The sequence below is a fragment of the Magnolia sinica genome, chromosome 5 (assembly GCF_029962835.1).
Source record: "Magnolia sinica isolate HGM2019 chromosome 5, MsV1, whole genome shotgun sequence".
In the NCBI taxonomy this organism is placed as follows: Eukaryota; Viridiplantae; Streptophyta; class Magnoliopsida; order Magnoliales; family Magnoliaceae; genus Magnolia; species Magnolia sinica.
The window spans coordinates 108,200,065-108,224,761 of record NC_080577.1 but is presented as its reverse complement, the minus strand read 5'-3'; the positions used below and the strand labels follow the sequence as shown (position 1 = coordinate 108,224,761).

The 24,697-nt window shown below is 38.1% G+C and overlaps 1 protein-coding gene across 2 annotated transcripts in view; it reads right to left on the bottom strand.

Moving 5' to 3' along the window:
* LOC131246631 (alpha-mannosidase At3g26720-like) overlaps positions 1 to 24,697 on the bottom strand; it is a 69,389-nt gene that overhangs the window by 22,773 nt on the left and 21,919 nt on the right. For both annotated transcript variants that reach the window (XM_058246951.1, XM_058246952.1), the window contains 12 exons: positions 23,189 to 23,302; positions 21,291 to 21,391; positions 21,095 to 21,188; positions 20,822 to 20,989; positions 20,601 to 20,690; positions 7,300 to 7,365; positions 7,159 to 7,215; positions 5,660 to 5,879; positions 5,208 to 5,347; positions 4,817 to 4,885; positions 4,633 to 4,692; positions 4,437 to 4,508 (listed from right to left, as the gene is read on the bottom strand). In XM_058246951.1, the coding sequence (XP_058102934.1) occupies positions 4,437 to 4,508; positions 4,633 to 4,692; positions 4,817 to 4,885; positions 5,208 to 5,347; positions 5,660 to 5,879; positions 7,159 to 7,215; positions 7,300 to 7,365; positions 20,601 to 20,690; positions 20,822 to 20,989; positions 21,095 to 21,188; positions 21,291 to 21,391; positions 23,189 to 23,302 (1,251 nt within the window). The remainder of the gene's footprint in view (positions 1 to 4,436; positions 4,509 to 4,632; positions 4,693 to 4,816; positions 4,886 to 5,207; positions 5,348 to 5,659; positions 5,880 to 7,158; positions 7,216 to 7,299; positions 7,366 to 20,600; positions 20,691 to 20,821; positions 20,990 to 21,094; positions 21,189 to 21,290; positions 21,392 to 23,188; positions 23,303 to 24,697) is intronic.

The window sequence follows — 24,697 nt, the reverse complement described above, 5'->3', positions numbered from 1 at the left end:
CCTTTGCACAAGCAATTGGAAGATCTAAACTCGAGTTAGAAGAGTCACTGAACCAACATCCAAAGTAAGCGGAAGGGTAGATGGAGCTTGTGAAGATTTATCTCGACGATAACTGCAGAGGCTTAGGCTCACCCATATCACCAACAGGATCTGAATAGAGGAGAGAGGAGTTTTCCCATGATCACGAGTGGAAAGAGGATAAGAGTCATACTCCCAGAGAGATCGGCCTAGAGCCGGCCTGGAAAGGAGAAAAAAGACAGATCCTCAAAGAAGGTGACATCGGCAGAGACATATTTCTTTTGAGTCAATGGGTCAAAGCATTTATAACCTTTCTGACTCCGAGTATACCCTATAAAGACACATTTAATCGCCCTGGGACTAAGTTTATCATTACTCCCATCCAAAATTTGAACAAAGCATGTACAACAAAAAACTTTAGGTGGCAGAGGAAATGGATTATCATGAGGATACAATATAATAAATGAAGATTTATAAGACAAAATACGTGAGGGTATACGATTAATATGAAAAGTAGCAGTTAAAAGAGCATCACCCCAAAAATGTTTGGGTAGATGCATACCAAGTAGAAGGGTGCGAGCAACTTCAAGAAGATAACGATTCTTTCGTTCTGCAATACCATTTTGTTGAGGAGTGCAAGCACATGACGTCCTAGATAAAATACCACGTTCCTGCAAGAAGGACAGAAAGGCAGTAGACATGTATTCTCCCCCATTATCAGAATGGAGGGATTTGATGGAACAATGAAATTGAGTGCACACTTCATGATAAAACACTTTAAACGCATCAAACACTTCACTTTTAGATTTTAAAAGATAAATCCAAGTCATGCGGGAATAATCATCAATAAAGGTAACAAAATATGTAAATTCAAAAGTCGAGGTAACCGGAGCTGGTCCCCAAACATTCGAGTGAACCAGAAGAAAAGGTTGAGATTTCCTCCCAGAATAGCTAGGAGGAAACGTAGCACGATGATGTTTAGACAATTCACAAATATCACAGCATAATGGTTTAGTGACAGGTAAGGAGGGAAACAAAAGTCTCAATCTAGCAATGGATGGGTGGCCTAAGCGGCAATGCCACCGAGTCATGGACTCTTGATCTAGAGAAAGGGTACTAGAAGCGGCAATAGGTGTATCATCGAGAAGATAAACGCCTCCTCGCTCATGCCCCCCACCAATCACTCTCTTCATATGTAGGTCCTGAAACAAATAATAAGAAGGAAAGAAGGTGATTGAACAATTGAGTGATTTAGTAAGAGAGCTAACAGACAATAAGTTTAATGGAAAACGAGGCACATGCAATACGGAGGACAAAGACAAGGAAGAAGAGAGAGGGATGGAACCAATCCCGAGATGGGAGATTGGGTTCCATCTGCGTCTGTATACTGAGTGGGAAAAGAAGAAGAATAAGAAGAAAAGAATTGCAACTTACCTATCATATGGGAGCAGAGTCTATGACCCGGGAGGTAGGAGAGGATGACGCAAGAAGGCTTACCGGGCCGAAGCTGCGTGAGAAGGCTCGGGAATATCCGAATGTGAAGCCGCATAAGGGCATCATATGCCGCCCAGAAATAATAAAAGACTCAAGTAGGCTCAATGCGAGGTGGAAGACTGTCTCGAGCAACGTGGAAGCAAAGCGGCATACGTAGGCGACCATGTAGCTACAAATAATCAATAGTGTGATTAGTTCCACCGCAATGTGAACAAATGCGGAACCATCACGTCCTCGTCCACGTCCACCACGACCACGAAGACTACGGCCGCCGCATCGCGATCTCCTCGCGGCCTTTACCACTACCACCAAAACCAATGTGCCGAGCTCAAGGATGGTGCCGAAGACCATGGGAGGACGATCGCCAACAAGATGTGCGAACGCTCGGGTGGCACAAATGAATGAGAAGGAAGAGTAGAGATCATAGCACACTGGCATTTGAATGGGAAGAGGATCCTGCATAACAACCTGATCGCGAACGTGAAGATAATCAGAACTCAACCCAGCAAGGAACTGCATGATACGAGTATCATTCCGTTGCTTATGAGCATGTTCATGATCCTCTTTACATTTGGAAGGAAGAGGTGATATATATCCAACTCATCCCACATACCCCGAAGCATCGAATAGTAGTCTTTTAAGGATCTGGAGTTTTGTTGAAACCGACCAATTTCTTGAATAAGCTGGAATACCCGTGAAAATTCTGAGAACATATCATGAAGCGTATCCCAAATGCCTTTAGCCGAGGATAAAAACATCACTGAGTGGCTAATCGAGGAATCCATGCTATTCAACAACCATGCAATAACTTGATAATTCTCCTTTGTCCAAGACTTGTAGGTAACATCCGTAGAGCTTGGGGGATCATCCAAAATATACGACGACTTGTCACGAGCTCCTAAAAATACTTTTACAGATTGTGCCCATTGAAGATAGTTGTCACCATTCAACTTAATGGAGGTAATCTACAAGGGGTTAGATTCAAGACCCTATACCAAGAGATGAGGGCCCTTTGTCAGCCATAATAGAGCCCAAGAGAAATAAACCTATGCCAAGAGACCCCATATGCCAATAAATATTGATTAAAACAACTATATTTCACTCAATCCTTCAAGATAAAAAGAGATGAAACTCAAACAAATATCAAACATCCAAAAAACAGCCCAGCCACACGCCTATATGAGGTTAAAAACCTCTCAAACATTGATCTTAAGTAAAAAATCCACCATGGATAGCTTGGGAGGAAGATTTCGGTCCATCTTGAGCAAAGAAACCGAAGAAAAGCTTACCGATTTGAGGTAGATCGAAGAAAAACGGAATCTGGAACCGATTTTCGAATTTCTCTATTTCGCCCAAAATACCATGAAATGAGGTCCAATAAATTCTGAAAAAATCATGACAAATCTTCTAAAATCAAGATCTATCAAACCCCTAAACTTTTAGCTCAAACAGAGCCCATGCGTCCGTACAATGCTGACGTCAGCAAGGTGACGTGTCGCCTCTCAACCTGTTGGATGCGGAATGCCTAGATCTTTGCTCTGATACCAAGTAGAGAAGGATTTGATGAGGATAATGTGAAGAAGAGATGAGAATATTGAGAGAAAAGGAGGAGGAGAGTTTGGGAGAGATGATGTGTTAGGCTTGCTTGCCCTAACACATAATATTTTATTATGATAAAGCATATAGTACACTGCAGGGGAATAGAGAAGTATGCACATGCACTTACACTAAAAGGACACACAATAAATACAATACACTAGCATTCTCTATAGGATGAACCTTGCGGAGGAACCCTTAGGTTTTCAGGGCATTGGATTCTCGCCAATGTTTGCGTTACTCAAGTCAACATTATCACTTCAGCTTCGTCCACACTTGCTCAAGCGGGAGCTACGATCTCTATGATGGGATCTTTACTTAGATCTATGCCAGTTGACTCCTATGGTAGAAATCTTCTAAAAAGTGAGGAATGATCTCAAGGATTCTCCCTCTTGGACTTCGAAAATAGTTATCCAATAATCATTAGCTATGAAGCATAGATTGGAAGCTTGGGGTTGTTTGGATGCCTGTAAAGTTTTAAGTTGTAAACACTTTACACCCGGAAAGAGTTTCAGGTGTAAACTGCTTACATGCTATTCTGTTTGGCTTTTAGGTGGTAATCTGTTTACGGGTAAATGGATTATGTGTTTATCTAACTTGTTAAGTGTTCACAATGTATAAAATAGGAATTCACACCACATAGAGCTTGAGGCGGTAAATCCTGCCAAAATTGGTAAATCACATAAACAGGACTTGCTTTTTTTAGGAGCCATATGAGAGCATCAAAGCATATGTGCACTGGATGGATTGGATGTCCTCCACCCAGCACCGTGCGCCCCAAATGCAATATGGAAATTTCTAATGGTGGACGTCTCATCCTTCCCTCTCGTGTGGTCCATTTGATGATCAATCAAGCAGTGTTTTTTTTTTTTTTTTGTGGGGGGGGGGGGGGGTGCGCATAGGAGAAGGGAAGCACATGATGGACAGATATGATGTACCGTACACCTTATGGTGCGCCCCACACATCATGTGTATCAACCATTGCCTTCTGTTATGTATAATGTCTCTTTAACTGTAAAGACTTTACCTGTAATATGAAGCATGGCTTTTTGCCAACTTTCAGATTACAGCTAAAAGCTGTAATGTGTTTACAGCCTGTAAAGCCATTACAGGCAAATGCAAGTATCCAAACACCTCCTGTAATCCGATTACTTGTAATCTCTTTACAACTTAGGGATTTTACAGGCACCCAAACGACAGTTGAATCAAGATAAACATGAAACAGCTTTGATGCAAAAGTTTCTGGTCATGAAACAGGAAATAGGTGTCAAGATCAAGGTCAATAATAAAGAAGTACAGAGAGTATCATTAGTAGTGAAGAAAAGAACCTGATATATCCATGAATTGATTTTTTGATGTACTTCGTCTAACAGTGGTCCCTGTATGACAGTCAGTGATACCTGCAACATTGACATTTTTTACACACTGAGTATCATAGATGAGTTTTCCAATACCTTTCCTTGACATCATCATCATAAGAGTATATTGCACAGATAACAAACTACTTCAGAAGGCGTGGTGTACCTTTCCGTCAGAATTGATGGGAAAACTGCCATTTGGACGAAAGATATATGCTCCAGAGGCCTTCAATAAGTAACAACAATCTTACATGGTAATGAATCTTCGATTGGACAATATAATGCAAGCATAGTGAAACACAAGACTGGAGCAAAAATGGAGACAGAGAATAGTCATTTAGAACAACTACCTGAGTATCAGAAACTTTTCCGTTAAACCCAGAATAAAAACTGTATGATTGTTCTAAAAATGCTTTCACCTTGAATAATAAGCAAAAACCACATCAGATTAAAAAGAAAAAAGAATCAGGCAAGAATACACACACAGGCATACATATATATAGACATGTGCGCGTGCGTGTGTGCATGTATGTCTGTTTGTATGTATGTATCTCTAAAAAAAATGAAACTACGAAAAATATGCAACATACTAATATTAGATATATTCTGATTCTGTTTGGGGAGATATAAAATGAACTGAAGAAATTTACAGATGAAAGGGAAAGAAACATATCAAATGATTATATTAAAAAAGAAGGGCAGTACACGTAGATCTGAAGTGCCACCAAGAGCACAACATACCGAGCTTCTGCTATTAGAATACTGAGTAAGTTTGCCTTCATCCACATCGTAAGTGAGCTTTATATTTCCTGGCCCAACTTCTATCACACCATTTTCACTTCGTTGTGATATGTGTACTGTTGACATGGTTGCACTAGGGCCTGTAATTGTAATAGATAACACACAGTTCCATGTCAGCAAATCCTGCCTGTTCCACTTCCAATTGTTTCCCACTCATTGTGCCTCATCGCATGGTTATCTAGACCATTTAACTAGTGGGCCATAGTATGGATGGACCAAATAAAAACATCACAGATCCCACCATCAGTGCGAAGGTGTTGAAATCTGGAACCTACTAGATGAACACTCTGGATCACTGCATCTGAGGCACAAGAAGCAAGCAATAATTGGACAGCAGCATCAGATATCAATGCTTACTAATATACCATAGAAATGCAGTTAAATGAGTTAACCTGTCTGTTTCGCATTTGAGATGATGTAAGTGTTGAAACCAAGAGGTGGTACAGTTGCTGGAAACACAAGCCAAAACTTAGGCGTATCACTCGGAGATATGCCCAAGTATGCCCTAACATAGTAGTTTCTTATGCTCACTGAGGAATTGAGTAGAGGTATAAGCTGTGATTTGATTTCCATGCCTTCGGAATCACGAACAATAACTGTTTCACTGATAACCTGCAGAACATCTGGTTATGTGAGTTGATATTGTTAGTTATCATCTATCAATAAGAATATTGTGTTTGATGTAGTGTGAAGCTTTCCTGAACCGAAACTCCCTCCATGTTTGTTATGCTATCATCTTACTGGGCTCCTTAAATTTTGCACAATTTGATATAGTAACGATTGATCTTCTTAGAATCAGATGTGAAGATCCCTAGAGATGGTTGAGGACTTGCTCTTCACTTCCCAAGATTTCTATTTGTTGAAGGAGATGTGAAGAATCTCACAAGCATTCAAGCCGGGGAAATTACTATTTATCTTGATGAGTCCATTGCATAGATCATATGTTTTGTTTGTTCGTGTAGATATCGGGAGATATCTCGTGTCCCAGTTACTTTCCACTTTATTAATTCATTCCTTTCAATGATCAAAAGGAAATGTTGGTAGACATCTAAAAGGCAATGCTTTAGCATCCTTTAAATATAACTTTCATGTGGCCTTACTTCACCCATTATACTACCAGTAATCTGCAGAAATGGTAACAGAAAAAAGGAATGCGCTGCTTGCCATAGTTACTAACATTTATATTAAAGAAAATTATGATTAAAATTAACGAGCAGAGTTCCACAAAAAGTCTAGCCCATTTTGATCTACTAAGATGCAATGGACCTCAACGTTTTATATCGGTGTATTGCTACATGTAATGGATTCCAACATCTGAGGTTAAAGCTTTGACTGTAAGGCCGATACTCTCTCTCAAAATTTAAAATCTATTATATGACCTGTAAAGAGGATAGTCATCATGACTCATTCTGATCAATGGCTGCTAAGGTGCAGACTTGCATGTATGAAATCAGAACATATTTGGTGAGAATCAACAAAAGAAACAATTCAATTTATATCTGCACAACCACCTTTTTGATAAGGCAGGGAAGTTCTGCAAACTTCAAAAATTATGATCCACACACAAGTATATATTCATCAAGTGTGAGCCATTCTCACCAGTGGGAGCTCAGGCTCTTATTTCTGCATGTCTCACATGTGGCTGAATTTGGTAGAGTGCACATGATTCTCACTAGTGGATGCTAAGGCTCTCAGATTTGCATGTATTCTGTATGGCAGACTTTGATGAAGATCAAAGAGAGCAATTAAATTGCAGAACTTCTCCATAAGATGTACCATAGGGATGGTTGTGCAGACTGCAGACATGAAATGTCAAAAGGGAGCAAAAGCTATAGACAGTCAACATCAATCCATTTTGAAATGAACTGAGCATAATAGCAGAAACACTTACAGGTATTCGGATTATATCCTCTCGCTTCCACCCAAGAGAATTGTAGACAACAACCACCTAAAGAGAAGAAATGAATTAAAATTTTGATGTCAATTTCTTCTTTTGGTATTCAATAAATAGTGGGAAGAAATAGGTCCTTACCAGGCTTTTCCCTTCAGACAACTCAACTTCTGATGGAGGACAGTAACTTATATTCAAAAAAGGACACTGGAAAAAGAAATCATGTATCAAGATTCATTGTGCTTTATTTAACTTCAAATTTAAACTTCAAATGGCAATTTTTGGCCCACGTCCAAACAAAACCCTTACAAATGGAAACCTTTGCACAATTACATAACAGAAAAAACTTCAATATTCCACAATTTTAGGGAAATGGGTACTTCCTTTCTTTCTGCTTTTAGGATTAGACTCTAACACCAAAAGTAGAAATAACGGCTATCTGGGGGATGTAGATGTTAATTACTGATTATAATCCCATATCATTGGTCTCTATGTCTCAAGGTACAAAGGACAGAGAACTTCAAGACAGTCTTTCTTTCCACTTCCCAGAATAATGTACAGGCATAAATATTCTTCATCACATCATCATCACTATCTTTGCCATCATCATAATCTTGTCCCAGTTATTTAGGGTCGGCTTTTCAAATTCTCATGGTTGCTTCGAAAAAATTCCATGACCCACCTAATACCAACCCTTCTCCTTTACCTTGGTAGGGACTGGTGTAGCGCTACTAGGTGCAAGACCAAAAAAAAAAAAAAAAAGTGGAGTAAAAGTTTAGTTTCTTATTTCTCCAAGGAGGCTTTTTCCAATGTTCTTCAATTTCAAGAACCTACATCATGCTTACTGTTAACGGATCATCATGGACAACGATTATCTCATATGTGGGATGTTGTTAACATCATATGATTCACAATATGAATCATACAATTCATACCAAAACGTATGACTATACAATCTAACTTGTACGGTCGAATCGCAATTTGAAGTGAACTGTGAATCGTACGATTCAATAATGTGCGCGAAAAACTAGTAGTTATTATTTTTTTTTTTCACAAAATTTTTTGGGTTTTCTATTTTGAAAGGTTTTTAGGCCCCACCCTCATTAGAAAAACATATATTTTGCAACTTTTGAGAGATTTGGGAGACTTTTGGAGCTTGTGGGCCATAGGAAATCTAGAGAAAGAAATCAACATATCTTTTTTGTCGCTCAATGGAATCGAACAGCCTTTATTGCGTTGAATTTCTACGTTAAAATAGGTAAGAATGCACGTAAAATATTCAATTATCGCTTTCAATTTCATTTATTTCATATATTGGTGAAAATATGAGCTTTTTTGGAAAAGAAAATTAGAATATTTCAATTCTTTTCCTCTTTTTTTTTTTTTTCCAGTTTTTTGCGATTCTGTTTTAGGGCTTTTGTGTTTAAAGGTTATTTATAACCACATACATTATAATATCACTTCTTTTCTTTCTTTTGATAGATAGTGGTGAGATTTGGAATTTATGTGGGCCTAAATAATTTTTTTCAAAAGTTTTCTAATTTTTAATCAATTTATAATCTTTTATGCTTGTGTGGGGCCTAAATAGTTTATTATTATTATTTTTTATTTTTTATGTAGGCTTGTCACTTGTGTGTTGCCGTGTTGGTTCGTTTTGAGCATTGAAGATGGGAAACAAATCGAAGACTAAGGACAATGATCTTACATGAGATTATTATTCAGAGATGGATGAGAAAAATAATCTCCACCTAACATGCAAATTTTTAGGGAAGGCATATTGGGGAGGTGTTTTTCGAATGAATCATCACCTAGCCCGAACGAAGAAGAATGCCGTGGCATGTCCCCAAGTAGGTGATTAGATAGCAGAAAAATTCAAGAATTTATTAGATGGTAATGTTAGTGAGAAGAAGCGATAAGAAGAGATGGCCTATGATGTTGGAAGGGTTCCTATTATTGATGATGTCGATGAAATGGGTGAAAAAAGAAAAAGAACAATAGATGATTTTATGGGAAGAAAGAATGGGCCAGAAGAAAAACAACAAGCCACTTTAAACAAAATCTGGAAGAAGGGAGATAGAGACTGTGTGCCTATCTATTTTGCATTTCATATATGTGAATGCTCTACCATTTAACCTAGTAAAGAGCCCATTCTTTGCACTAATGATAGAAGCGGTTGTTGCATTTGGACCGAGATTAAAGCTTCAATCGTATCACAAAGGAATAAAATTTTGAAGATGGAAGTTGAGTTAATAGAGAAATCTATTAATGTTTATAAGAAGGAATGGGGGAAGACTGGATGCATGATTATGTCAAATGCGTGGACCGATGGAGTGAATCATTCGATTACAAATTTTTTAGTTAATAGTCCAAGCGGTATGGTATTTTTGAGATCTGTTGATACGTTCGATATTTCAAAGAATGTGGACAATTTGTTGGACTTACTCGAGTTAGTTATTGATGAAGGGGGCGAAAGGAATGTTATACAGGAAATTACAAATAGCGCATCTGCCTATGCGCAGTGTTCAAAATATCAGCATCGCATTACATATTGCATTCTTGGGATACAAATACATATCGGTTATCGCATGGGATATATCGGTTGTATCATATAATGTACCACTGTTGTTGGAAACATGGGGAAACATTGGAAAATTGGTTGAATTTTTCAATGTAACTTCGGTTATTGTTAAAAAAGACATCAATACACACTTATAAACCAAAACATTACCAAAAACAAGTACACATAATAGGTTTTCTTTGTATGGGGTCCTAATCTCTGCGTTGTCTAATTGAATTGATGCAAGTATAATCAATGTCTATTCATATAATTTATAAATGTAAGAAGAGGTGTGGAAACACAAGCAATACATTCAAAAACAAAAGAAGAATCACTAGATTAGGTTACATATATGTTTGATTTGATGTTTGGACACAAAGAGTGCTAACGATTTGTGAGAAGTTGGAAAATTTTGATTTTTTTTTCAATTTTCTGCAACTTGGCCCATCTCCTCCAAATCTAGAAATCGAAGCTCCCAATCCATGATTTTTCATGTAAATGGATTTGTAACAATTTGACACTAAATTAACATGATTTACATAAAATTAAAGGATCGAAATTGGAAAATGCTCACCAGATCAAACATGTGGGATATATCGCTCTACTTGTGTGTTTTGTATTGCACTAGTGAGATACAAGATATATCGTGGGATATATCGGCCGATACCGTCGATATTTAAAACATTGCCTACGTGTAGGCGGGTCAGATGTTAATGGAAAATATGAAGACATTATTTTGGTTTCTATGTGTGGCCCATTGCATAGACTTAATGCAAATATTGGAAAGTTGCGAGTTCATTAAAAAAACTGCAGCGAAAGCAAGGGCTATAATAGTCTATATTTACAAGCATTGTTAGGTCTTGAATTTAATGAGGAAGCATGCAAAGGGGGAGTTCACTCGACCGACTATAACACGGTTTGCTACGTGTTACTTGACTTTAAAAAGCATTCATGAAAATAGAATTGGCTTTAAGTTGATGTTTATCTCAAAAGAATGGAAAGGTAGCAGTTTCTCCAAGACCGCAAAGGAGAAACATGTTCAAGACATAGTTTTGACTGATGTAGATTTTTTGTCATCTATCAAGTTTTGCTTAAAGACCACCCTTCCACTGGTCAAAGTGGTACGACTTGTTGATTCAAATGAGAGGCAGCCACGGAATTCATTTATGAAGCAATGGATCAAACAAAAGAGGCTATAACAAAAAACTTGGGAGAGGTGAAGAAGCGATATTTGACTATATCGGAAATCATAGACCAACGGTGGAATCTTTAGTTGCATAGGCCCTTGTATGCAATGACTTATTTCTTAAATCCTAGATTTCAGTATGATGACAATTTTCATCAAGATTTAGACATTAAAACTGGCATGTAAGACTATATTGAAAGAATGATCCTTGATTCAAAGCAGAGGGTCATTATTGATGATCAGATCAATAAGTTCCAAAGGGCTTATGATTTATTTGGAAGAGAGACGGCAAAATTAACTAGAGTGATAAAGCAACCAGGTAATTTTACTTACAAAGTTACAATTATTTAGCTTCTTTGAGTTTGATTGTGTGCCTATTGTTTATATAATTATATATAATTGTGTTTTACGTTTATGGTGGGAGAATTACGAAGACGAGTGTCCAAAATTGCAAAAGTTGGCTATTCGTATTTTAAGTTTGACATGTAATGTGATGCAGGACAATTAACCACTTTATCTAAAAGCTCAAACTGATAAAGCATGGCAAATCAATCCCTTTATCTCATAGCCTACGCTCCACATCACATAGGTTCCCCTCATACGAGCCACCCACCTTGAGTGTGCTCCTGCATCTCACAGGCCACCCCTCTCAAGCTCGATGTAAAAATGTCCCTGCATTAATCACCCTCGGTGAGAAGTCTTGAACACCAGACCTCCCGCTCTAATACCACTTTGATGAAGCTCAAACTAATAGAGCGTGACAAATCAATCCCTTTATCTCATAGCCCAGGCCCCACATCCCATGGGTTAGGTCCTTGGCCGAACCCTCCTCATGGGCTCCACATCACATGCGTTTCACCTCACATGGGCTGCCCACCTCGATTGTGCCCCTGCATCCCACGAGCTACCCCACTCGAGCCCAGTGTGAAAATGTTCATGCATTAATCACTCACAGTGAGGAGTCTCGAACATTAGACCTCCTGCTCTGATACCACTTTGATACGGGACAATTAACCACTTGCTCTAAAAACTCGAATTGATAAAGCATGGCGAATCAATCCCTTTATCTCATAGCCCAAAACCCACATCCCATGGGTTAGGACATTGGCCGAACCCCCCTCGTGGGCCCCACATCACATGGGTTTCACCTCACATGGGCCACCCACCCCAAGTGTGCCCCTACAACCCACACGCCACACTACTCAAGCCCGATGTGAAAATGCCCCTACATTATAATGTTACTAGTTGCGAGTGCAACTGGAGCACTTTTGAGCAGGTGAGACATTATTGAATTCGTTAATTAACTTATGCATTCACCATGTAGTGACCAATAGCCTTATATTATTACGTTCATTGCCTTGCAGATACATTCAAATAAGAGGAATAGACTCGAGCAACAGAGAATGAATACGCTCGTCTTCATAAAATACAATCTCCAGCTTGAAGTCCATCATGTAAAGAGAGAAAGGGACCAAGAGCTTAATCCTATATGCTTATCAGATATGGAATCTGATGATGATGGATCACGGAGAAAGAGAATCCTGCACTCCCTACAGATAACACCTAGATTGACATAGGTGAATGCTTTGCTGAATGCTTGGAGGATGTACAAGGTGTAGGCTAATCCACATCAAGACTAGATGGACGATGTGGTATGACTCATATAATCGTATTCTTATTGTTTAGTCTTGTAGCCTTATAATTATTAATTAATAGTCTTATTATATTATAATGAATTTTGCAACAACTATTTTTTAGGTCCTAGAAAACTTGTTAAACAAAAGCAAAGTGAATGGAAAAGTGAAAGTGGTAGAAGAGGAGGAAGATGAGTTTATTTCGACATCATATTCTGAAGATAAAGCTGATGTTGATAATGATGACCTCATTGGTGATGAGGAGGATGCTGCAGCTGACGAAGAATAGATTTGTTTAGACTTTTTAATTCCTTTTGGAATTATAGAAACAAGTGAATAAAGAATATACATACATTATAAATGTAAATGTGGATAGGGAAAATGTTATTTTTTGAATCACATAGAAAAGTTACATGTACATGGGATGGGAAAAGGGGTTATTTTTTTAACTTGGTTATGACATGATGATATATACCATACATCTTTTTGTTTATACACACACACACACACACACACACACACACACACACACTATTTTTATATTTTTTTATGACACATTTTATGAAAATCTGAGAAAAAATCTTATGATCAATGAAGAAAGGCAGACTTTTTCAAAAGGACTCTAAACTGTCAATGACAACATTGCGTGTGGCCCACTTTACATGAAGATGATGGTTTCTAGTATTTCATAGTATTATTTTCCTCTTTAGTTCTTAATGGTGATGTGCTAGAATAGAGCATGTAATAACTTAAGCATAAGGGTATTTTTGTATTTTCACATTGTTCGAAATATTGGTATCATGTTACATATTGCACCCTTGGGATACATATAAATATCAGTTATTGCACGGGATATATCGTTGGTATTGGGTAATTTATCACATTTTTTGGGAAACATGGAGAAACATTAGGAAATTGGTTGAATTTTTCAATGAAACTTAAATATGTTTCTTTTGTATAGGCTCTTAAGCTATGCGTTGTCTAACTGAACTAATGCAACTATATTCAAGTTGAATTCATAACATTTATAAATGTAAAAAGACATGCATAAAACACAACTAATTCATTCAAAAGCAAAAGAAGCAGAAATTGAGAAAGATACCTATGAATGATGTGATTGGTTGTGGCTTAGACTCACATAGAGTTGCGCAATGGCTCGTAATCATCGTCTCCATCTCGACGAGGTTGGAAATAGTACTGATGCTCTATAAATTGACAGTATTGTGCCCAGGTCATAGTAGAATGGTACCAATTAATATACTTCCTGACATATCATTGGTAGTGGTACTCATCCTCTCCGAACTGAACTAATATGCCCATCCATAGGTATTGCATAATCGTCACAGTCTGTGAATGATATGGATCTGGGAATGGTATAGATGAAACTCCTAGATATCCATATTGCTGCCCATATCCCTACCTGTATGCAGAAGTGAACTCTTGACTGTAGTAAAAAAATGATGTGTTGTAACTGTTGGAGTTGCTCGCCGCATATCCACTAGGTCCATATCCATACCGATATTGTGGCACAGAACTCGAGAAACTCTCCTGTGTTTGTAATCCACATCTATGTGTGGCTTGGAACTCGAGCTCCCCTCCCTCGTTCATGATGCAGATCTAGAGCCACCTCGCTCTCACAAACATTTGTATCCCTCATGCATTTTTCCAGTAACTCCTCAAAATTTGAAAGCTTCCGGGTCTACTTTTTCTTCTGTAGCCTTTGGCGCTCATGTCTTATTGTAGATAAGACAAGGCTGTGGTTCTCTAGGACAATAACCATGGTCGGGGTCTTCTGTAACATGATTGAAATCCTCATCTCTATTAAAGGGTTAAGAAGCCTTTGAGACCGACTCCCACAATCGCCGCTACCATCCTTATCGCCATCATCACTACCATCACCATATTCATCATCACCTACACCCAATGTTTTAAATATCATTATTGCATAATGTATCGCACCCATGGGATATAGAAACATAATGGTTATCATATGGGATATGTCAGTTATATCGCTTAATGTATCATTATTATTGGGAAACATGAGAATATTGGGGAAAATTGGTCGAATTTTTCAATGAAACTTCAAGGATTGTTGAAGACATCAATATACACTTAGAAATCAAAGCATTACAAAAAAAGTGCACAAAATAGGGGTTTCCTTGGTATATTTAAAGTCTATTTATATAATTTATAAATGTAAGAAGACGTATGGAAACATAAGCAATACATTCAAAAGCAAAAGAAGAATCGCTAGATCAGGTTACATATATGTTTGATTTTGTGTTTAGTTACAAAGATTGGAACTAATTTACTAGAAATTGAGAAATTTCAATTTTTCTAAATTTTCTACAACTTGGCCCTCTCCCCCAAATCTCAAAATCGAAGCTCCAAATCAATGATTTTTCATGGAAAACATGAATAATTGTATATTTATAACCATTTGACATTGATTTAACGTGATTTACAGTATTTAAAATAAAAAAAAAAAAAACGGAATCAAAAATCGAAAATGCTCACCGGATTGAATAAGTGGGATATATCGGCACTACCTATGCATTTCGTATCGCATAGGTAAGATACAAGATATATCATGGGATATATTGGCCAATACTTTAAACACTGTTTACACCATCATTGCCGTCATCACCATCGCCGGACCCACCCCGCATTATTCTCGATCTCGATCTCGGTGTTGGATAATGTTTCCCTACCACCATCGCCAGACCCACCCCTGCATTATTCTCAATCTCGGTCCCAGTGTTGGATGATGTTTCTCTAGCACGTGTCCCGCGTGATAGTGACTATCGTGGGTTGCCCTCCGGACTCCTCGTCAATAGGTCGAATACCTTATCAGCAGATCTTTGTTGCTCCACCTGTGTGTCAACACCAATCCTTATTCAGTAGCCTCGCTACCACATACGGCTCCGATCGCCCATTCGAAGTATCCAAGTCATCCGGCCTAACCCACTGGTAAATTGGGTCTTCCTCATCATCCTCAACATATGCATGTGATCCGACCGCCATTAGATCCAGTGGGTCCTCCCGGGCTTCTCTTCTTCCTTCGGCGGGGAGCAGCCTCTCTCGTCGCTTCATATTGTAGTGGCAGTACAGTAGCTTCTTAAGCCTACCATACCCCAGTCTATTGCGCTTATATTGTGTGGATGAGAAAGAATGTGCTCCAATTCCTTTCATAGGGTGAGGAGACAGTCTGCACGAGTACATGGACAACTAGCCTCTATAAAACCTCACAATCAATCCCGTACATGGTCTACCATTCGTCTACAAATTATTAAAAAAAAATTTCATTAATTCCAAATTTTCTAAAAAAACTTTACTGTGACAACTCACATGCTATCATGGTACTCCTCAACCTCACCACGGCCTGACAGTCAAACATTCCAACCGTGTTGTGGAATCTAACAATCTATTAATGGCATGTACAATAAGGGTAAGCATCGAATGGTTGAGATGAAGATAGGGAGAATGCAAGTGCAGAACATATTTACCTCAATACCAAATGTACCTTTCCTTGGACAGTTGGGGAACAAGTGATTGCACACTTCATGTACAACCCTCTTAAATGAATTGTCTTCGTAGAGTCGTCAGTTGTAGTAGTATTTGGGATTGAAGAAATACATTGAAACCCAATATGATTCAATAATTACACATCAGTACAATAAAATAGGGATACATTATATGCGAAGTAGAAAAGTACTAAAGCATATAGGTGAAAAAATAAATCATATAACTACTTACCAGTCTAATGTAGTGGGTGAGGAAGTGTCATTTCCTAACAGTCATCTATTATTGCACTCACGCACTTATATGCTTTGGGAGTTTTAGCCTTGATGGCACCTTTCATCAGGTGTACGGATACATACAACAACCCCATCAACAGATCTATCTCATTATCCACCATCCTCAACACCACAAATGGGCTCTAGAATAGCCACTACACCGCTCACACGCTCCCAGAATGCGGTACTCAACACAAGCTCCTTGATTTTCCAGGCTACTCTCTTCCCCCTCCAATTCCAATCTGCGTATTCCTGAGAGGTGAAAAGCTCTCGTAGCCCATGCCTGTGTCTGAGGAGGCTATTTTAGGTGATATAATTTGTGAGGAACCGCATCGTCCCGGGATGCACTATTTCCCCACCACACCTCTCGCACATCGTGGCTAATAATCATGTGTGGTTGTATATGAAGGTCGTGACAAGCCGTGTGCCAGTAATAACGACCTTCACTAACGGCCTATTCCCGATCACCTCCAGCATGAGATCGATGCAATTGGTTGCGCATGGGGTCTAATACATATGATACATGTTCATTATATCCTTCATTGCCTTGACAAATGCACTCTCATTGTCCATAACAAATTCCATAATATTCTTCCTCCCAACATCTTGCATGACATTATGCACTAGTTTGTAAATGCAATCGGCATTTTTTATCTTATTACTAGCATATAAGGACTTTAGGAACAACGCTCGTCCCTTGTAATAGATCATAAAATGTATGACCGACATCCTCATCGATTCGATCCAAACATCATACATGACTACTTGTATAAATCCGCATGTCTTTATTTCCGCATATTCATCATCCAAATACTTTCCCATGATTTCAAAGGGCATGGGCAGCGGGACACCCTCACCCCCATGCTGCACTTCACTTATCATATTCTTGAAGTGCAGGCTCACTGCGACATTCATGGCCATTTGATCATAGATAGAAAAAACTTCACTATAAACTTCTCAACCTTCTTCCTCACACCTCCTCCGCTAAACATGTCCTTCAATTCCTTTTGTACCTCACACCTATTTGTACATCCTTGGATCTAAAGGTAGATCCAGCACCAACATGTTAGTGCTCCTCCCCATAACTCATAAATCTCCCAGCCTACTACCCTCCTCTCCACCCCAAAACTCCACCCTGCTCTACTACCCCCTGTTGGACTCGACTCTACCCCCACTCCCCCCACCGCACTCATGGGTAGACCCCTCAAATTTAGGCCTACTCGCTTCTCACCTCCTCTCTTGATCCATTTCTCATTGATCACGTAAGGACTCTTGAACTGCACATTTGTGTTAAGGATCATCATCATCACCAAGATGACTATATCCTCATCAACTACATATGTTGGCCAACCCAATTCCTCTATAATCTCCCTCTCCCATGCAAGTCATTCATCTCTTATCTTCACATTTTTTCCAACACTAGCCTCATCTCATCTCTTCTGCTCTAACATCTTGTAACACCCCCCCCCCCCACGTGCAAAATGCTCCTTCAAGGGGGTTTACTCCCCACTCTTCGACACAAAGCCACATAAATTACATATACTCCTGAATCGATTATCGGGAGTGGGCTACCTGTATCTCCGTCTTATATTAGGCAGTCTCCCTCCTCTTCCTCCTAACATATTTCACCTGTAAAAGAACACTATGTTATCAAAGGGAAGATACTACATCCAATATAAATTTCGAGAAAAAAATAATTTTTTTTATATTTTTTACTATTTTAAAATAAAAATAAAATTTTATTCTGAAAATTGACAAATACCCATTAAATGAGCAGATCAGCCCTCATACATGTTTGGTATCATATTTTGAGTGCAACATTACAAGCAATATGTGAGAAATTGAGGAAATTTCAAAATTTCCCCAATTTCACCAAATTAGGCCACTGATGCTTGAATTTCGAAATTAAGTGTATACGATGATCATTTCATCATACACTCGTAAATACTTCGAAATTAATATCAATTGACAGCTGGTTAAAGGGAAATTTAAAAATAATAATAAAATTATTTTATTAATTTTTAATTAAAAAATATTTTTTCCCAAAAATTGACGAGGACTCAACAAATCAGTAGATCAAGGCGCCTACATTCTTGATTTCGCTACATTACAAGCAATTTGGGAAAAATTGGAGAATTTTTGAAATTTCTCCAATTTTTCCCAAATCAAGCCACCTACACTCGAATTTCGAAATTAGAGTGTGCATGATGATTATTTCATCAAACACTCCTAAATACTTCGAAATTAGTCTCAATTGACAACTGGTTAAAGGGAAATTTTGAAAAAAAAATTAATATTTTAATAATTTATTATTTTTTATTAAAAAATATTTTTTTACAAAATCTGACAAAAACAAAAAACAAATCAACAGATCATGCCTCATCCATGCTTAATTTCATGTTTGGAGTCCAACATTACAACTTTACAAGTAATTTGGGCGAAATTGGGAAATTTTTTGAATTTTCTCCAAAGCTGGCCATCGACACACAAATCTCGAAATCGAATGTTGAAATCCTTAATTTTCCATGCAAAACATGAAGAATCAAGGATTTCTTACGATTTCACACTCATTTTACATGATTTATACAAAAATAAATGGATTGAAATGGAAAATCTCATCGATTGAGAAACGGCCCCAAATCCGAGAAGATGGTATTCCAGTTTGAAATTTTCGTTTTTCTCCCAAATCCATGCGCAAGATGCACTAAATCCGCCCACAACTAAGTTAAAAGGAAGAAATTTGAGGGGAAAATGGGAAAATTTTAGTTTCAAGGAGTTTTTTAACAAAATAATGAATTTCTTGGTCAATATCAACAATAGAGTATAAAAACCAGGCAAATTCTCTCAATAAATTGCGATAAGTGGTAATGCATTGCCAATTGAACACGATAATTTGCAATGTTGCGCGATATATCACACGATATGCAAGAATCGAGAATTTTTACGTTATTCCAGGGGGGTTCGTAACGCTGATGCGTGACACCGATACTATCAGTCTTACGAACATTGCTTTCACATATATTGGGAAACCCTAATGATAAATGATATGAGAGGCTAGGAGCATCATCACCTATTGAGCCTTCTCTCTTTTCTTTCTTCTCCTTATATTCTCTCTTCCTCTTCAATCTCACTTTATAAACATAGAATCAAAGCGATAAAAGATCTAGATCTTGTTCATTCTTCTCTCTCTCTCTCTCTCTCTCTCTCTCTCTCTCTCTCTGATGCGTGACACCGATACTATCAGTCTTACGAACATTGCTTTCACATATATTGGGAAACCCTAATGATAAATGATATGAGAGGCTAGGAGCATCATCACCTATTGAGCCTTCTCTCTTTTCTTTCTTCTCCTTATATTCTCTCTTCCTCTTCAATCTCACTTTATAAACATAGAATCAAAGTGATAAAAGATCTAGATCTTGTTCATTCCTCTCTCTCTGGTTAACACAAATCCCCTCATCCGATGTTCAACTACCATATGGTGAGTTTTGCGGTTGTTCCTTGTGACTGTGCTTGAGGCCCACTTACGCACACAACTAAATAATGGTTCAAAATCGGCCATTGTGCATCTATGATCAGATTTTAAGATCAAGTGCAGGTGTAGAGATTGTGAATGCAAGTGGAGGTTTCTACATATTCATCATTAATTAGTCCGTAAGTTTGTGTTGGTGATCATCGATCTATGCTTGTGTAAAGCTAGTGCCGGGTGAGTTCAAATTCAAGTTCTTCCCCATGTGTTTGATTTCTTCCCTTCCTTAAATATGAACATCAAGAATGATGCTAAGAGTGGTCTTTTGACTTCATCTTAGCTGATGAATCTTCAAATTACATTGATCAATCTTAACAATGCAAAGTATTTACAATGGGCCACATTAGTAGAAGTGCTTCCTACAAGACAAAGGAAGTTAAAAGTATCTGACGTCCCTTAAGCATGATGAAAGCTCAACTAATTATGAACGTTGGCCCTAATGTTTTCTCCTCTATTTCTTCTTTTATCTCTCTTCTTCTTCCCCTTCTTCTACCTCTCTTCCTAGAATCTCATTCCCTATTCTACTTGCCAGTTAAATTTCGACAGCATCTTAAGAAACTTGGTCCGACTTGATCCAATTCCATCCACAACTTTTAATCTTTATTCACTAGAATATGATATGTGGTTATTCTACACTACTTTGAAACAAAAGACCTTTAAGAATATATTGGCCATGATAACTGCTGATATATAAGAAAGTATGAACAACTCAATAGCAGAGCAGCTAATTAGTACTTGCCTGTTGAAATTTAGTTGTTGGGTGGTCACATCCAGCATTTGAACTTGACTCTGTCAAGCAAGCAAGGGAAGATTCAACCACCTCTGCGGCCTACAAACAAAATAATAATAATAATAATAATAATAACAATAACAATAATAGAATATGAACTTTCAAGCTTGAAATGGAGAAAGAAAGCAATGTTAGAAGAACAGTGCAACGACCCAAGCTAAATTTGTCACCTCTGCATAGCCCATATACAAGCGTTTTGCATAATCACTAGCCACATGTTGCTTTTCTGTTCCACTAACTGCATCATGATGTTGAGCAATGGCCAAAGCATCGGCCAAAGTGTCTGTTTTGGGCCCTGAACTTTTCCTCCCTAGGAGAAACTCCAACTGCCTTGCTGCCTGACATACATCAGAATCCCATAACCAACACAGATCTCACAACTACAGGGAAATTTGTGAGAAACTTGGTTCTTGATATAGATTAAAAGAGCATGCAAATCTTACCAAATAGTAAGCACTCATCCTTCTCACATAGCCTTTAAGTGCTGGTCTACTGGTGAAGTATCCAGTCCAATATGCATTTGCATGATCTGCATAACTGAAATGTCCAAGAAATAAATACTTCTGAATGTAAAAAATAAATAGGCAAAAAATATTGTTGTAACTAATTTTCACTATAAGTTCAACAAATGTTACTCACGGAAAGTAATCATCAGTTTTCAGTGGCCAGGATTCATTTGCCGCATGTTTTGCATCGGTGTAAATTGATGGCGTTGAATATAGGGCATTGACACGCCCATCCTAAAAACACCCAAATCAGTGATTTAATAACAGGGAATAAGTTCTAGAATTCCAAAATGAGAAGTGAGAGAACAAGATTATCACATGTAAAGAAACAACTACTAATTCACCTTACCAAATATGAAAGTCAAGGATGAAAAATAGACAGATCACAAAGAGGACAAAAGTGACAAGTAAGCCCAGTACTGAAAAGACAATGAGATAGCCTTGTTCTTCTCTATAGGAAAGTTTGAGGTGTGATGCATCCATTGTTCGGAGTATCCCCAATATTATAAAAATATTCCCGATATCATCCGTATCTCCAGCTTGGCGATACCGACAACACTGGTGGCGATACTGATAAGGCGATAACACTAGTAGTCTCAGAAATTCCACGTATCGGCGATGTATTATTAAATATCACCTATGTATTAATATCGGCGATTTATCGATTTCACCAATATTTTCGACCGTGTAAATTCCAGGTGTTGCTTGTATCGCCAGTGTATCGGTGATATTTCGATTACATTGCCAATGTATTGATATCGCAAAAAATCTGTTTATTAAAAAAAGTTCCATTTCAATTTTTATTTTTTTTATGAGCACATGGTTGTATGCAGTGTTGTCAATGATAATATCAATCATATCACAATATTATCATTATCGCAACATTGACGATATTTAGACCACAATCTTTTGTTTCCTTTCCAATTGTCAACGATTTCTCGGCAAATATGTTTGAATGGAAGATTGGATGGATTGATGGGATGGTTGGACTTGTTTCTTACAAACAGCACTTATTTTTAGGCCCCCATTAAATGGAAACTTATTAACTATGCATTCTTTTTGCAATTTTTTAATTCCAAAATATGCAAATATGAGTATTTAGCATCTCCTGAAGTTTCACTGAAAAATTCCACCGTTTTCCCCATGTTTCCCAATGTTTTCCCACATTTCTGGTGTGATATCGATATTGTTTCTGTATCCCTGGCAGCGAAACATGTAGCAATACCGATACATCGAACACTGGATGCATCCAGGCTACACATCATTTGTGATGGAAAATCCTGGCCACAATCATTTGTGAGGTACAATCCTGATCACAACTGTTGCAGATCTTGTTCCATGTATTGTGGGTCTAACACATCTAATTGGATGGCATGAAATTCCCATCTACCAGTAGCTTGTTTCATGTATGTGATCATTATCATATGTAATCCTCATCATCATCTATGTTACTTCGTGTTCTATAAAAGCTACTTTCATACATATTCTGCCCACTGCTTAACTTAGGCATCATGGATTTAAGACTGACTCAAACAGTCTCATGTCAATTTGCGACTCAGTTGAGTCGGGGGTGAATCAGCCCAACTTGCCCTAGTCAGGAGTGAATCCTTGTGCCAAGAGGAGTCACAAAGGGACTCATCCGAGCCTTAAAACCTAGTCAGGAGTGACATCCAGCTGACTTGTGGTGTCAAACCAGATTGGGTCCGGCTGAGTACGAGTCAACTCGGACGAGTCCTCATGCCCGAGGAGACACACAGGAACTCATCCAAGTCTTAAAACCATGTTAGACATTCTTAGCCCCCAATTAAACAAAATAAAGAAAATCATTTACCTATTCCTCTTTTGCATAAACACGAAGAAGCAAAAAGACATGCTAAAAAAAAGGACACTCTCGCTTCTCGTAACATTTGAACAGCAGAAGTTTACTAGGTAACAGCACAACATTTTGCACTCAAAGCAATATTATGCAAGCCAAACTGACAAAATAGAAGCCTATTCAATCAAGAACCTCAAGGCATTTCCAAAGGATACCTTGTTGACATAATGAATGAGCTTGTCCATCTGCCTGAACCATGTGGTAGCATATTGATACTTAAAATCTGTCCCCATGCACCACATGATATGATTCGTACGAGTCACATTAGCCTACAACACCATGTGCAGCTTGTTAGCATATTTCTGTTTAAAGCATGCATGGATATGATTTTTAAAAAAAGACAAACGAAATGCAATATTTGTATTTGCTGCATCTCCAGGAGCAGAGAAAATTCAGAGTGCAATATTTGGTGCAGCAATGTTATCCTCACAACCAGAGGGGTCAATCTGTTAGGCAGACCAGTATCTGTGGAATCTTTAAACAGCTAGCATAAATTATTCGATGGAGCTGGAGAGCAGCAGTTTAAACCATAACAATGGTGGCCAACAACTTTGGTTTAGATGACTCGGTATGGTGCATACCATAGCATAATTCTTGGGATTTTTTTTTTTAACAGTGGGGGTTTTTTTCTTGTAATTTTCTTAATTAAGTAGGGGCATTCTTGTCCTCTTCATTTGGTGTTGGTTTACCCTAATTATAAAAGGGGTAGAGAATGCATAGAAGTGTCAAACAACCACTTGCTCTAAAAGCTCGAACCGTTTGAGGATGCATATCAATATATATCAAGGGACTTTAACACTCCCCACACTTGCAGGGTGGAACTCCACAGGGGAACATATTGGGCAAGGGTGGAGGGACACTCACTCGCACCATAAACAATGGCCCCCCGTGGGAGAATATATTACTGAAGTATATTTTCTACTCCCGGGATTCGAACACAAGACCTTCCGCTCTGATACCATGTCAAATAACCACTTTCTCTAAAAGCTCGAGCCGTTAGAGGATGACATATCAATGTAATATCAAGGGACTTTAACAAGAAGAAAGTGAAATCTCCATATTTCTATTTCCACTTCCTCTTTGCATCTTGGTATCTGAGAATGGATGATTGGACCCACATTGCCAATCAATTCCTTGATGTTATTTTTTAAATGCTCCAAATCAGCTACCACAATTAACTATGAGCATTGCTGTTTTCTCTTCTTGATTTGGTGATCTCCATTGTCAGTTTGTCACCAATCTGAGAAGGAAGAAAATTTTCTGTTGTAACTTCTGCTGCTATTTGCAGCCTGTGCTTTTCAATCCGAGGAGAAGATCCTGCAACTCTCTCCCTGTTGACAGACACCCTTGCCAATCAGAAACAATTTTTTGGCCTTCTTCAAAAACTGAGAATCTGTCTTTTTCAGCTGTTAGTATACACTGCAACATGCGTTATTCAATCTGATTTGGAATCTGCTGAGTGTTGTCTTCTTAAATCTTATATCTGGAGATCTAGTCCCTGATGCAGGACAGATAGCCTAGACTATAATGATGTGAATGAATTAATAAACGGATTATTAGAGTAAATCAAAATATAAGATATTGCCAATCTATCACAAATCTAAAGAAATCAAGTAATCCACTATGCTCAAATTCAAGGTCATATCACAATCCCGCAGATGGAT